The sequence below is a fragment of the Choloepus didactylus genome, chromosome 18, assembly GCF_015220235.1.
Source record: "Choloepus didactylus isolate mChoDid1 chromosome 18, mChoDid1.pri, whole genome shotgun sequence".
In the NCBI taxonomy this organism is placed as follows: domain Eukaryota; kingdom Metazoa; phylum Chordata; class Mammalia; order Pilosa; family Megalonychidae; genus Choloepus; species Choloepus didactylus.
In genome coordinates this window covers 70414631-70430635 of record NC_051324.1, presented here as the reverse complement: position 1 = coordinate 70430635, position 16005 = coordinate 70414631, and the positions used below count along the sequence as shown (strand labels likewise).

Sequence of the window (16005 nt, the reverse complement as noted above, 5' to 3'; positions counted from 1 at the left end):
GGCAGCTGGCGTCTGCTCCAAAGCTCCGGCCTCAAAACGGCTTTCTCCCAGGACGTTCCTTTCTAGCAAGCTTGCTCCTCTTCAAAACATCACTCCCAGCTGCACTCTCTTCCTCCCCCCGAGTCAGCTCATTTATGTAGCTCCACCGATCAAGGCCCACCCCAAATGGGTGGGGCCACGCCTCCATGAGAACATCTCATCAGAATCATTGCCCACAGCTGGGTGGGGCACATTCCAAGCAAATCCAACCATCACCAAAACGCCTGCCCCACACAAAACCACAAAGATAATGGCATTTGGGGGACACAATACACTCAAACCGGCACACTGGACTTCACTTTTCCAGACCCAGTTATCAAAAGGCCACAGCACAGGAGCTTTTGAGTCATCAAATTTGACAAGGCTGGCAGATTCCATCCCCTGCTTTCCTCATATTTGCCCTCTGTACCTGAATTTTATGTTTTACAAACTGACATATTTCAGCTCAGTTCACCCAAGCAAATAATCACTATTTTTCAACTGATGATTTTTAAATGTTGCATACATATAAAACAATTCCAACTGAAGTGTTTCAAATTGTTGTCTCTTACTCTTCCTCCCCAGAGATTCTACAGACCTGGAAAAATATATTTATGATTTAACGATCACTAACATTTGATAAGAGGTATGTGTTATGCACTTATGATTGTTAGGTTCATGTGTCAGCTTGGCCAGGTGATAGTACCCAGCTGTCTGGTCAAGCAAACACTGGCCTAACAATTGCTGTGAGGAGGTTTGAGGCTGGTTGATAAACCAACAGGCTGGTTTATTAAATCATCAGTCAATTGACTGCAGCTGTGACTGATGACTCACCAAAGGGGTGTGCCTTCCACAATGAGAGAATGCAATTGGCTGGATTTAATCCAATTAATCAGTTGAAGACTTATAAGCAAGACAGCCAGAGGACCTTCACTTCTTCTTCGGCTGCCCAGTGAAGCATTTCCTGAGGAGTTCGTCGAAGTTGCCGGTTCATTTCCTGAGGAGTTCTTCAGACATGTTCGTCAAAGATCCCAGTTCATTTCCTGAGGAGTTCGTCAAAGTTGCCGATTCATTTCCTGAGGAGTTCATCGGACATCTTCCTTTGAGTTGACAGTTTGCTGACTGCTCTATAGAATTTGGACTCATGCATACCCACAGTTGTGTGAGTCACTTTTACAATTTGATAGTCAGAGACACCTCTCATTGATTCTGTTTCCCTAGAGAACCCTAATTAATACAGCACTGTTCCAAGTGGTTTATGTGTATTTATTTATTTAATTAATTTAAAATGAAAAATGATGAAGTAAAAGTTTGCAACTCTAATCCATCACTTCCATACCTCAATAGATTTAAATTTAAAGTCATATATGCTAATGTAGAAATATTTTCTTCCCCAATTTATAGTAGCATATTTTCTTCCAAAGCCATCATATCTATTTTTTTTTTTTTACAAAACTGAAGACACCTTTATTTTCCAAGCAGTGCAATCCAGTCTACACAGGAGTACTCTGTATCACACTCATGATCGATACCCTCTTATTTCCATTTCGTATGTCACTGAAAATCTGGCATATCATTTCGCTAAAAATCACATAGAAGGCCCCCCAAATTGATTCAGTTTTCCCAAACTATATGTTTTCTCTTCATTAGTCAAATCAGCACTTTGCTGACGGTGGAATGAAATGCAAGCCTGACACTGACACCCATTAACAAGCAAGACTACACTTATGTTTCCAAGTATAAAAATTAACTCTGAATGGCAGAGAGCCTAATTTGACTGTTTTTCCAAATAGGCCACTAAGAACTCGAAGAGGAAAGCAAGAGCACTATAGAAATTAGCCTCTTTTCGTGGAAATTAAGTCCCATAATCTGCATAAGCAAGGGTCCAAGATACTGGAGGGGCAACAGAGCTAAACTGGGGCCCCGTTTACGTGGGTGAAGTCACCAAACATGGCGCGTCCTGCTGTGTCCTCCGCGAGGGCCGCTCCTCTCTGGCTTCACATCATCTTGGTCCTCTGGTCTTACGGACAAAGCCACTGTCCTCTTTAGCGAGAGCGCACCGCCTCTGGCAACACCGCCCAGCTAACTCTTCTTCCGGTGCTCCCTCATGAGTGCAGCAATCGCACCAGCTATTTCTGCATTCTTCTTGTTCTGGCCAAAATAATCTAGAAACTCACCATCTGGTCCAATCAAGTACATTATTATTGTATGATCCACTATGTAGTCCTCGTCCTCATCCTTGGGTCCTGGGCTGTAATATACTCTGTATGCCCGGGCCACTTGATCAATCTCTTCTTTTTTTTTTTTTTTTTTTTTTTGCAGCCACCAGCAGATCAATCTCTTCTTTTGTCCCAGTCAAGCCAATCAGCTTGGGAGAAAATTCTTTCACATAAGTTGCAATGGCTTCTTTTGTGTCCCTCTCTGGGTCAATAGTGATGAAAAGCGGAGTTAAATTTGGTAGTGATGGAATACTATCTATTTCATCCACGACTTGAATCATTTTTTCTAGTTCTTCTGGACAGATATCAGGGCAATGAGTGAAACCAAAATAAATCAGTACCCACTGGCCCAGGTAGTCCTTGTCAGTTTTAGGTTCTCCAATATGAGTTGTGAGGGAAAACGGTCCCCCGAGTAAAGGCTTTCCTAAACTTTGCTGCCGTTCCTTCTCCAGCTTTTCTGCCTTTTCTTTCTTGAAGTATTTCATTCCAGCCAGTAAAGCTCCTCCAACAGCAAATGTGAGTGCTAAGGACTTCCAAGAAACGGGCCCGGGCTGCGAGGGGCGCGTGGGGTCTCTGCGGCCCTTCGATTCCGGCCCCGACGACCCCGGGGGCGACGGCAGGGCAGTGCCGAGGGCCCGGCTTCCCAGGCAGCTGCCTCGGGGAGGCGCTCGCGGTCGCCTCTGCGGGACCCCAACGCTCGACTCCGCGACATAAGAAACGCCAAAGGCGGCCACCCGGAAGTCGCACGACTCGGCCAGGGACCACTAGCAGCCCCGCCATGAGCGCCCATATCTATTTTTAAACACATAGAAATCAGATGCCTTAAACTATGTAAGAAATAAAATAATAAAAAATAAGTTAATTCAGATGTGCATATTCAGAAAAAGAATATGTGACTTAAAAGTCAATACAATGTCCTTTACTTTCCCAATCTCCATATTGAGTAGGTTCTGGGCACCTGGGTCCACCCTTTTCTTTGGTAAAAGGATTAACATCATCTGGAAATTTTTCCAGTGGTTCTCTAAATGGGAACCTTCTGGTACATCAAAACAACCTTCTGGTAACTTTGGCTTCTTAAGAGATTGTTTGGCAAGTTTCAGACTTTCCTTCTAGAGAAGAACTCATTTCCCTCAAAGAATGGCACAAAAGGGGCAATCTGGCTGTTCTCCATGCTGTGGCCGCAACACGGCTGAACAGTCCTGCAAGGCCCCAAGTTGTCATGGCGCCTGGTTCTGCAGCTTGCACAGTGGCCCAATCAGGGTAGCGGAGATGGTTGTGAAGCTGGGGCAGCCCCATAGGGCTGGAAGGCCCCTTGCTCTAGTTTAGTCACTTTCCCAATCTTCAGGGATGTCTGGACAGTGACCACCCTAACTTGTTCATGTTGAAAAGGGGTGTCAACATTATGGGAAGGGGGGACACATCTGGTTGATGTTCTTGAAGAGGCTAGTGCCTCTGGGTTTTGGGACTTATCTGGCCTAGGAACATTCTGGAGGATTTAAGTTTCTGAAAAATAAACTTAGCAAGTGAAACTTTTTTTATAGAGTTTCAGATAGGGACCAAGGTATTCTTTAAGGTTTTGGGGACTACTGTTGACTTGGGCTTATCATACTGTGATCATCTGGCATATCTAGCTGAAGCTTGCATAGGAGTAATCTCCAGGACAGCCTCTCGACTCTATTTGAATTCTCTTAGCCACTGAAACCTTATTTTGTTGCCTTTCTTTTCCCCCCTTTGGTCAAAAAGGCATTCTCAATCCCCTGATGCCAGGGTCAGGCTCACTCCTGGGATCCTTGTCCCATGTCACCAGGGAGACTCATTCACCTGAGTCCTGTCCCACATTGGGGGGAGGATGATGAATTTATTTGCGGAATTGGGCTTAGAGAGAGAAAGTCCACATCTGAGCAACAAAAGATGTTTTCTGGAGGTGACTCCTAGGCATGATTATGGGTAGGCTTAGTCTGTCCTTTATAACTTGGCCCATTTTTTTAAAAATTCAGTTTTATTGAGATATATTCACATACCATACAATCATCCACAGTGTACAATCAATTAATCACAGTACCATCATATAGCTGTACATTTAATACCACAATCAATTTTTAAACATTTTCATTACTCCAAAAATAAATAAATAAAATAAAATAAAAATAGAAGTAAAAAAGAACACCTGAAACATCCCACCCACCCCCATCCTACCCTATTTTTCATTTAATTTTTGTCTCCATTTTTCTACTCATCTGTCCATACGCTGGATAAAGGGAGGGTGAGCCACAAGGTTTTCCCAATCACACAGTCACACCGTGTAAGCTACATAGTTATACAATTGTCTTCAAGAATCAAGGTCACTGGGTTGCAGTTTGACAGCTTTGGGTATTTCCTTCTAGCAATTCTAATACACTTAAAACTAAAAAGGGATATCTATGTAGCACATAAGAATATCCTCCAGAATGACCTCACGACTCCATTTGAAATCTCTCAGCCACTGAAACTTTATTGTGTCATTTCTCATTCCTCTTTTGGTCAAGAAGATGTTCTCAATCCCATGATGCCAGGTCCATGCTCATCCCCAGGAGTCATGTCCCATGTTGCCAGGGAGATTTATGTCCTGTGTAGGGGCGAGGGCAGTGAATTTATCTGCCCAGTGTTGGCCCATTTTTAAATTGGATTCTTTGTCTTTTTGTTGTCGAGTTGTAGGAGTTATTTTTATAATCTGGGTATTAAATCCTTAGCAGGTATATGGTTTCCAATATTTTCTCCCACTCTGTAGGTTGTCTTTTCACTTTCTTAATAATGTCCTTTGATGCACAACAGTTTTTAATTTTGAGGCCCATTTTATCTTTCTTTTTCTTTTGTTGCTTGTGCTTTTGATATAAAAATCTAAAAGTCTATTGTCTACTACAAAGTGCTGAAGATATCTCTCTACGTTTTCTTGTAACTCTTATGTTTAGGTTGTTAATTCATTTTGAATTAATTTTTGTATATGGTGAGAGTGAGAGATCCACATTCATTCCTTTGTTTGTGGATTTCCAGTTGTCCTGGCATCTTTTGTTGAAGAGACTATTCTTTTCCCATTGAATGATCTTGGCACCCTTACTGAGCATAGCTATGTGGATTTATCTCTGGATACTCAATTCTATTCCATTTGTCTATATGCTATCCTTAGCTAGCATCACACTGTTTTAAATACTGTGGCTTTGTAGTAAGGTTTGAAATCAGGAAGTGTGAGTCCTCTGACCTTCTTTTTCAAGATTGTTTTAGATATTTGGGGCTTCTTGCAATTCCATGTGAATTTGAGGATCAACTTTCCATTTCTGCAAAAGAGGCTGTTGGAATTCTCATAGGGTTTACATTGAATTTGTAGATCATTTTAGGCAGTTTTGACATCTTAACAATATTGTCTTCCAATTCATTAACATGGGGATGACGTTCTATTTATTTAGGTCTTCTTTCCTTTCTTTCAGCAATGTTTTGTAGTTTTCAGTGTACAAGTCTTTCACCCTCTTGGTTCAATTTATTTCTAGATAATGCTAATGTCAATGGAATTGTTTTTGTAATTGCCTTTTTGGATTGTTCTTTACTGGTGATAGAAACACTACTGATTTTCACATTGCTCTTTTACCCTGATTCTGTGTTGAATTCGTTTATTAGCTGTAGTAGCTTTCTTGTTGCTACTTTGGGATTTTCTATATAGGATTATGTCATTTACACATGGTGATAGTTTTACTTATTCCTTTCCAATTTCATGCTATTTCTTCTTCCTTTTCATTTGGTATTTTCAATTTTATTTTATTTTTCTTGTCTAATGCTTTTGCTAGAACTTCCAGTACAGCATTCAATGGCAGTAGTGAAAGGGACTTTCTTGTCTTTTTCCTGATCTAAGGGAGCTCTCAGTTCCGAGACTTATTTTTAAATGCCTCATTTCACTCAATCTTCATAACAACCTTTTAACTGCTTGCGTCCGTTTCACAGATGAGGGACCAGATTTAGAGGGAGTTTAAGTTAGTTGCTCAGCATCTCCCAACCAGTAACGGAGGAGCCAGGGTTAGAGCTTCAGGACTACAGCTCCGGAGCTTGCAGTGAGTGCGGTCTTGCAGAGCAAAGACTCATTTTCTCTCTCGCTTCAACACTTCTTGTCGGACTGCCTGCCCCAAAGTCCTGAGGAAAGGGCAGACGTCTCAAGCAGGTTAAGACAATCTCCCTCGGATTACTGATGACGGCGCCAGTGATTCCTCTGGTCATCGCATCTTCACCGTGGGCCCAGAGAAAAACACAGGCAGCGGCGGGCCCCCAAAGACGCGGTGCTTCGTTTCGGGAGGGTGAGAATATCACATTCCGAGTCCCGAGGGATACGGCACCCCGTAGTCCAAGCTCCTGGGCCATCCCCGCCCCCCTGGACGTGAGCCGGATTCCCGAGTGGGGAAGCACGGGTTGGGGGGGTCTATCTCCGGTTCCTCCGGCCCTTGTTGGACGAGAGGCAAGGACGGCCCTCGAGAAGACCTTAGCAGCCACTGTCTCCCCAAGCCCGCGAGCATTGCGACTGGCTCACCACGATTCCAGATCCCAAAATCTGGGATCAAGCGCAGGCACGCGCCTACTAATAGCTCCAGCCCGCTGGCCCGGCCGTCGGCGGTGAAGTCCGCCTCTATCCCATCAGCCCCTCCTGGCCTGTCCGACGCTCTCGAACCTCCACTGGTCCCGCCTCCTCTATCCCGTCCTGCTCTGCGGCGCAGGGGCAAGATGGCTGCCGAGAAGCAGGTCCCTGGCGGCGGCAGCGGTGGCGGCGGCGGTAGCAGCGGTGGACGCGGTGCTGGGGGAGAGGAAAATAAAGAAAACGAACGGCCTTCCGCCGGATCGAAGGCAAACAAAGAGTTTGGGGATAGCCTGAGTTTGGAGAGTATCCTAAAATAATTGGGCCTAACTCGCAATGACTACGTGTCGATCTGGCGGGCCGGGGGCGAGAGTAGTGGCGGGTCCCGGCAGGTCCTGGACGGTCCTGGAGAGCAGAGGCTGAGGGTGGCAGTTTCTGCCGCCCTTTCTTTTTGGCACTCAGCGTTTCATGGTCTTTCGACTGGTCTCTCCTGGCATCCCTCTCGTCTTTCTGACTGGGGAATGTCCTTTTCTTTCAGGCGGCACAGGAATTTGAATTTAGCTAGTTCCCCCTTAGCTGCCCATTTGGAGGGTTTGTGTCGGGGATCCCATTCTGGCCACTCCGCTGAACTCTTGCTTTGGTACCTGAGCCACTTGAGCTGGAGAGAGAAAACTGCAGTTTTGAAGTCTCGACTTAAGACCCTTACTTGTCTGACAGTGGTCTCAGGCTTGGTGGTAAAATAAGTAATGGAAGCGGAGGCAGATTGAGTAAACGCTTTTTGTTCTTTTTGAATATAAGTTATCGTAGCTTCCTTGCATCATCTGTACGGCTTTCTTAATGGGGCTGTGGGTATTTTATTTTGTTGGGATTCGTTCAGATGAGCTGGAGGAATCGGCTTGTAGTTTTCTTCAGTGTGTATTTCAACTTAGTGCTTGTGACAATCGGTTGTGGCTTTTTGAAATGAATAACATGAAAACAGGTAGGTGAATTTTTAAAATACACTTTTAGATTTACATCTTAGTGTAGTTTCCAGGGGTTTAAAGTTTTGCTTTTTGAGTTGGTGGTATAGTTCCAGATGAATGTCGAAATGCCTTGTTTTTACTAGGAACCATAGATTTATTGAAACAGTCCTTTTAGTGTTCACTATTTTAAGTATTGTACATCTATGAGGAAGCATTGAGGAGACTTTAAAAGAAAACTAAAATTGCAGACAAATGTCACTGGACTTCCTAAAATTTGGTACATAATCTAAGTTCTTTAAGATTCTTAAAAAGCAGTTTGGTCAGAGGTTCTTCTTTTAAAAAGAAAAACTTTATTATGTCTTCATATGCAAACTATGGCCTAGCTTGGTTGACCCCATAGGCCTAGGCTTATGCAGCCTCACAGCTGTTAAGGAAAGTTAGATTTGGCAAGTGTAGGAGGTTATGCAAATAGAGGAGTAGTACACACCATTTATAACCTGACTCTGCTTGAGTGAGTAAAATGTTGCATCCAGATTTAACTCATTGGTAGCCACCCCATTATAGTCAGCATTTAGAACCCAGCAGCTTTATTTTAGCTGTTGGATTTAAGCAATCCAAAATAGCCAATACTGTTCTCCTTTTTTGTTTGGAAATAGTAACTTTCAGGTAATCAGATTTGCCACATGCTTAGCCTTGTGCTGTGAAAAGATGATTATTGAGAGTGGTTACAAGAGATTTTACTAGTTAGCATACTAAATATTTCAGAAATGTTTAGTTGTGCTGTGGTTTGACATGAATATAACTGAGGTTTTGAATTATTTGGATTGTTGCCATTATAAGTTTTTCCTTAATCTTGGCTCTAGTTCTTCAGATTATTAAGGAATCCCAGCAGCAGCATGGTTTACGGCATGGAGATTTTCAGAGGTACAGGTTAGTATCATGTGCAAGGTATATGGAAATTATTGTGGAGATTTCAAACATGGTTTGCTTTTGTTAATATCCTACTTACTCTCCTACATTAAAATGTGTACCTCGGAAGTCTAGCTCTGAACTTACATTGAATTTTCAAAAGGTAATTAATTTTGAAATTTAAAATTTTATAATGAATAAAAGGAGCCAACTTTTTAATCCATTTTGCCCTACAGTATTGCAGATACGTTTGGAGGTTTCCGCTGAAAATAGCAGGCAGTTAGATGGTAATTATTTTTTAACTTAACCCTATTATAGAGTCTTGGTCAAATTCAATGTTTTCCAGCCTTTTGAACATATTATATAAGGGGAACTAAATAAGGGTATATCATAATTGGTTGGTAAAATGATAGCTTTCAAGTTGGAAAACAAATTTAATATGAATCTAAAATATAGAAGAGAAACCTGTGTTAGTTCAGGATGTACTTTGAAAGCAGAAATTCCCAAGTATTTTTATATTATAGGTATTGTGGACTTAGGAGAGCTGATTTTAAAAAGTACTAGTAAGACACTGCAGCTCATATTCTCATTCATTCATTTATTGAAAAGCCTTTAGTGAACGCCTACTAAGTGCCACCTACTATTCTAGGCACTGATTAACATTACATAGCACAGACAAGAGTTCTTAATCTTAGGGAATTTGCATTCTAATTATTAAATAAACAAACAATATCAGATTATGGTGGAAAAAAGTGACAAGGAGGAAGTGCTACTTTAGAATGGGGAGGTCAGGAAAGGCCTGTGAAGGGGGCATTGACATGGAGACCTGAATGCTAAGAAGTCTGCCAGGTGGTGAAAAGGGTTAACAGGGTGGAGCAGAGTGAGCAAGGGGGGTAGGGATCTGAGATGAAGTTGGAGAGGTAGGCCAGGTCAGAACAGGTAGGGCCCTGGAGGCCAGAGTAAGGAGTTAGGATTTTGATGTAAGTGTGGTGGTAAGTCACAAAAGAGTTTTAAGCAAGGAACTATTTTGATCTGATTTTTTTTTTTTTTTTAAGTTATTAAGGACGTTTTCAACAACAAATGTAGAGATGATAGTATAATGAACTCCTGTGAACCTTTTGTTCAGTCATTACAATGATGAACTTTCTGGCCTTGTTTCATCTGTTCCCTCCCCTACTTTTAATATTTTATTGAAGGGTCTCTCTTTACATTCTACTGAAGTATAATTTATGTACGTAAAAGTATACAGAAAATGAGTAACTTTTTACAACCTGAATGTAACCCTGTAACCAGTACCTGTGTCAAGAGACAGCATTAACATCTCGGAAGTCCCCCTTTTGCCCCTTCTAATCACAGCCACAACCCCCTATCCCAAGCAATTTTCGGAAGTGGTTATACCATTTTGCATGCCCCTCACCCCCGCCCACCCTACCCCCTACTCGCCCCAATGTTCAACACCTTCAGTTTCTTCACATCCTGGCGTGCATTCTGTATGGTCTGTCTTGCTATTTTGTGTGTGTGTGTGAGTGCGCGTGCGCACGCGTGCTTGCACGTGTGCACTGGATTTGTTTTAAGGGAAATCCTAGACATTTCACTTCACCCGTCAATACTTAAGCTTTTTAAAAACACAACCATAATATTATTATCTTTCCTAACCAAATGTAGAGTAATTCCTCAATATCATCTTATATAATGGTGTAAATTATGGATGTATATATAAAATAGTATAAAAGTCATTTATACAATGATATAGTTGTTTTTGTTTCCCAGCTGCTAAAATAAATACCACACAATGGTTTGGCTTAACAACAGGAATTTATTGGCTAATGGTTTTGGAGGCTAGCGGGCTTACCTCCTCCCAGGTTGATATCTTCTGGCTGGTCAGCAATCTTTGGGGTTCCTTGGCTTTTCAGTCACATGGCAGTGCACATGGTGGTGTCTTCTTTCTCTTCTGGGTTCTCTTAACTTCTAGCTTCTGGTTGCTTCCTGTGGCTTTTGTCTCTGTGGCCTTCTCTGTAAAGCTTCCAGTAGTAGGATTAAGACCCCTCTTGATTGAGTTGAGCCACACCTTAACTGTAGTAACCTTATCAAAAGGTCCTAGTTACAATGGGTTCACACCCACAGGAAGGGGTAAAGATTAAGAACATGCTTTTCTAGGGTTCAGACTCCAAGGCACCGCAGTAGTCTTTATTCAGTTTTTTTGTGATTTTCTTTAAAATGTCTTAAATTTCTTTTTATTTGAAACAATCTCAGACTTGCAGAAAAGTTGCAACTAAACTGCAGATAACTTTTATTCTCCCTGAACCATGGAGTGTAAATTGCCTACTTGATGCCCCATTGCCCCTGAATACTTCAGTGTATGTTTTCTATAAATGGGAACATTGTCCTGCTTAACTACAACACAATACTCAAAAGCAGGAAGCCAACAAATTACTATTGTCTAATCTTCAGACCCCATTCAAGATTTGCCAGTTGTCTCAATTTCCTTTATAGCCAAAGGATCCAGTTCAGAATCATGTTGCAGTTAGTTTTCATGTCTCTTGAAGCTTCACTCTGGAACAGTTCTTCAGTCTTTCCTTGATTTTTCAAGATCTTGACAGTTTTGAGGATTATAGGTCAGTTACTATTTTTTAATGCAATTTTATTGAGGTATATTCACATACCATTTAATCCATCCAAAGTGTACAGTGGCTCACAGTATCATTGTATAGTTATACATTCATCGCCACAATCAATTTTCAAACATTTTCATTACTCCAAAATAAAGAAAACAAATATAAAAAAAAAAATAAGAAAGAACACCCAAACCATCCCATACCCATTAACCCCCCCCATTTATATATTTTTATCATTATTTTATCAAACACTGATTAAAGGGAGTGTCAGTCACCAGGTTTTCCCTATCACACAGTCACGCGATAAAGGTTACGTAGTTATACAGTTATCACCAAGAATCACGTCTTCTGGTTTACCCTTCAACAGATTCAGGTCTATTTTCTTGTAGCTATTCTAATACACTAGAAACTAAAAAGGAATATCTGTATAATGTGTAAGAATAACTTCCATTCAGTGTGGTGGTTCCACAAAAAGCTAAGTATGTGGGGACCATAAGCTCCTGCAACCTCATTATGGGGTACGTAATTGGAAGATCTGATAGTAGAGACATAAATGGACATTTGCATACTACTGTTTACGGAGGCAGTATTCATGATTTGCAATGGGTGGAGGTGGCCTAAGGGTACATAGACTGAGGAACAGAATGGTGAACTGTGGTGTATGCATACAATGGAATACTGAGCAACTATGAGAAGGAGTGAAGCTGTAAGACACACAACAAGGTGAATGGATCATGTACACAGCATTTTAAGTGAAGTATGCCAGAAATAAAGGCAAATGCTATAATGCCTCACCAATGTGGACTAACTACAATGTGTAAACTCAGAATTGAATCTTAGAACCCAGGCTAAGAGGGGAACGATTATTGTAATGGTTCCTAGATTGTAAGCTCTTACAGCAGTGAAATCTATTCCAGGATTGTAATGGCTGTCTCCAAACTTTGAGATGCTGATCCCTTAGTGTATAACCTGATTGGTCTCTGGAACATTGGGTATCTCTGTGACACCTGAAATTCAGAGCTAGAGCTTGGCAGATATGAATGTCAGTATTAGCACATAAAGCAACTGTTTTTTTTTTTTAAAAAAAGCTGTAAAAGAGCCCAGACTTCCATTAGTGATATGAATGAAACAGATCTGGTTAAGACTAGGGCAAACCGGTCCAAAGGGTAAAGGTTGAAACTGACTGTGTTTTAAAACTTCAACTTCCATGTGAGACCAAGGGAAGAGATGTCTATTTGGTGCAGGATCTGTATTTTCTGAACAGTATAACTCTACAGACAGTTTGTTCAAACACCACAATTACGTGGAACTTTGAATAGGAGGTGAGATATGATAGGTTAGTATAGGTTAGAGTGAAATAGTGACACATCCCAAAGTAATTTGGGCAGAGAATAAAAATATATTTGTAGGACCCCCCGAGGAGCTGCGGAAAAATGCGGAAGTGTTGGACTTCCTCACCTGAACTGATACTGATGTTGTCATAAACATTGAGGACTGGTGGTTTGATGTGCCGAGCCCTCTCTCATGGGACTTGCCCTTATGAAGCTCATTACTGCAAAGGAGAGGCTAAACTTGCATATAGTTTTGCCTAAGAGTCTCCCCTTGAATACCTCTTTGTTGCTCAGACGTGGCCCTCTATCTAACTAAGCCACCTTGGCGGGTGATCTCACTGCCCTCCCCACTATGTGGGACCTGATTCCCAAGGGTGTAATTCTCCCTGGCAACACAGGATATGACTCCCAGGGATGAAGCTGGACCAGACATCGTGAGATTGAGAACATCTTCTTGACCAAAAGGGGGATGCAAAAATGAAACGAAATAAAGTTTCAGTAGCTGAGAGATTTCGGATGGAGTCGAAAGGTCACTCTGGTGGATGTTCTTGTGCACTGTATGGATAGCACCTCTTAGGTTTTGATGTGTTAGAGTAGCTAGAGGTAGATGCCTGGAACTGTCGGGCCCTGGCCCAGTGGTCTGGACTCCTGAGGATTATTGTGTAGCAATGTGGATTGCAGGCGGTGACAGTGTGATTGTGGGGCTTTTTGGATTGTTTTGTCTAGTGTATGGATGGATGAGTGCAGGGATGGAGACAGACTGAATGGAGGGTGGGGTGGGATGGGGGGGATGATTTGGGTGTTCTTTTTTACCTTTGTTTTTTGTTCTTGTTCTGGTTCTTTTTGATGTGGGGAGGGCGTTCAGGGGTGGATGGTGTAGTGAATGCATGGCTCTGTGATGGTGCTGTGAGTGGTTGATTGTGCACCATGGATGATTGTGTGGTGTGTGAGTATATTTCAGTGGGGCTGAATTTAATTAAAAAAAAAAAAAAAAAAAAAAGAATAACCTCCAGATTGACCTCTCATCTCTATTTGAGGTCTCTTAGCCACTGAAGCTTTATTTTGTTTCACTTCTTTTCTCCCTTTTGATCAAGACAGCATTATGAATACTACGATGACAGGGCCAGGCTCATCCCTGGGAGTCATGTCCCATGTAGTGGGGAGGGTAGAGTTTATTTGCAGAGTTGGCTGAGAAAGAGGCCACATCTGAGCAACAAAAGAGGTTCTCTGGGGGTGACTCTTAGGCATAATTATCATTAAGCTTAGCTTCTCCTTTGCAGGAATAAGTTTCATAAGGGCAAGTTCCAAGATCAAGGATTCCCTAATGCTTGCAGGGATATTAGGAACTTCCAGATGAGGAGGTGTAATGTTTCCACATATTCCCCGAAATCTCTCAAGGGGACTTTGCAAATAATTTTTCATTTTCTGCCTAAAGTACTTTGGGGTGCATCAGGGTGTCATATTAACTTGTACAGAATAACAAGATCTCATTCCCCATTCTAGATTCCATGTAACCATGTTGTTTAAATAGACTGACCACACAAGTTGTTTTATAAAGCGTGCTACAGAGAATGTAAATTCTGTATCACATAAACATCTCTTAAATAACAGTCAAAACTCAGAAATAGATGTGATATGCCATAAGAGCTTACAATCTACGAACCTTTACAACAAGCGTCGTTGAACTCTTGGCACTGCTGCATCGTTGATTGCCCAATCTCTGTCCACATTATCCCCTGATACATACACTTTCAAATTAAATTCTCAGCATTTGCTCATTATAGGATTTTTATATTAGTGAGGCCTTACAATATTTGTCCTTTTGTTTCTGACTTATTTCACTCAACATAATGTCCTCAGCACTCATTTACCTAGTTGCCTGCTTCATGACTTCATTCCTTTTTGCAGCTGTTCAGTATTCCGTTATAGTATACACCACAGCTTGCCCTTCCCATCACCCATTGATATCCCCTTTGGCTTCCTCTATTCATTGCAGATCGTGAACATTGCTGGCATCAGCACCAGTGTGTAAATGTCTATTTGTGTCCCTGCTTTCAGTTCTTCAGTCTTCTAAGGTTGCAGGATCATATGGCAACCCGTACTTAGCCTCCTGTGGAACCACCACACTTCCCACCAGTGGGTCAGTTATTTTGTAGAGCATCACTCAGTTTGAGTTTACTGGATATCTTCTTATGAGATTCAGGATATGTATTTTTGGCAGGAATATCACAGAAGTGATGCTATATTCATCTCCTTGATTTCAATTTGTCCCATTACTGGTGTTCACCTAGATTGCTTGATCATGGTGTTGGCCAAGTTTCTCCACTGAAAATTTACTCCTTTTCCCTTGTAATCAATAAGTATTTTATGAAGAAATACTTTGAAACTATGTAAATATCCCATTTCTCACCAAACTTTCAATGTATTCATTTATTTGTATCTGTATGTACTCCTAGTTTCCTGTTTCACCCTATGGGTTGCAGTCTGTTGCTATGTTAGATTTAGCCAGTGGAAGCCCCTTCAAGTTGGCCACTTTATCTTTTGACATGTCCCTATGTTTATTTTTAAGTCAGATTTATTGGGACATAATTTATATACACTAAAATTTACACTTTTATATGTACAGTTTGATGAGTTTTGACAAATGTATATAGTTAGGTAACCACCATAAAATCAAGATACAGAATATTTCCATCATCTCAAGAAGTTCCCCTTGTAGTCAGTCCCCTTCCCCCACCCCTCACTCCTGATAATCATTGATCTGATTTCTTTCCCTATAGTTTTGCCTGTTCCATATTGTCCTATAGATGGAACCATGCTGTATGCAGCCTTTCTTCCACTTAACATAATGCTTTTTTGGTGATTCATCAGTGTTCTTGCATGCACAAGTAGTTAGTTCTTTTTTATTGCTCAGCAGTATTCCATTCCATTGTAGGGATGCTTCACAATCTGCTTATCTATCCATTCCCCAGTTGATGGATGTTGGTTGTTTCAAGTTTTTTATTCTTATGAATAAAGCAGCAATGAACATTTGCATTTGTCTTTTTGTGGACATGTTTTTCCATTTCTCTTGGGTTAATGCCTAGGAGTGGGACTGCTAAGTCATCTAGTAATGTTTAACTTTATAAGAAACTGCAGAAGCATTTTCCCAAAGTGACTGCCCTATTTTGCATTCCTGTTTGCAATACATGAGAGTTTCTGTTCTGCATCCTCTCCAACACTTGGTATGGTCATTCTTTTAAATGTTAGCCATTCCAGTGGATATAAACTGGCATCTCATTATGGTTTTACTTTATTTGTCATCTGTATCTCTTCTTTGGTGTAAAAAATATCTTTTAACAGTTTGTTCTAATCAGGATCCCG

At 41.4% G+C, this 16005-nt stretch overlaps 2 protein-coding genes across 2 annotated transcripts in view; one reads left to right on the top strand and one right to left on the bottom strand.

Annotated features, from left to right (window-relative positions):
- Window positions 1-2092: 2092 nt before the first annotated feature.
- On the bottom strand, window positions 2093-3017 carry LOC119514273 (protein SCO1 homolog, mitochondrial-like). The gene is given in 3 exon segments (XM_037809964.1): window positions 2093-2307; window positions 2357-2888; window positions 2890-3017. Coding segments are annotated over 3 exon segments (867 nt in total). The 3' UTR covers window positions 2093-2100.
- Window positions 3018-6964: 3947 nt separating this feature from the next.
- The window catches only part of SRP68 (signal recognition particle 68), a 60299-nt gene continuing 51258 nt past the window's right edge, over window positions 6965-16005 (top strand). The window contains exons 1-2 of the mRNA XM_037809279.1: window positions 6965-7131; window positions 8651-8717. Of these exons, the coding sequence (XP_037665207.1) occupies window positions 6975-7131; window positions 8651-8717 (224 nt within the window). The 5' untranslated portion in view covers window positions 6965-6974. The remainder of the gene's footprint in view (window positions 7132-8650; window positions 8718-16005) is intronic.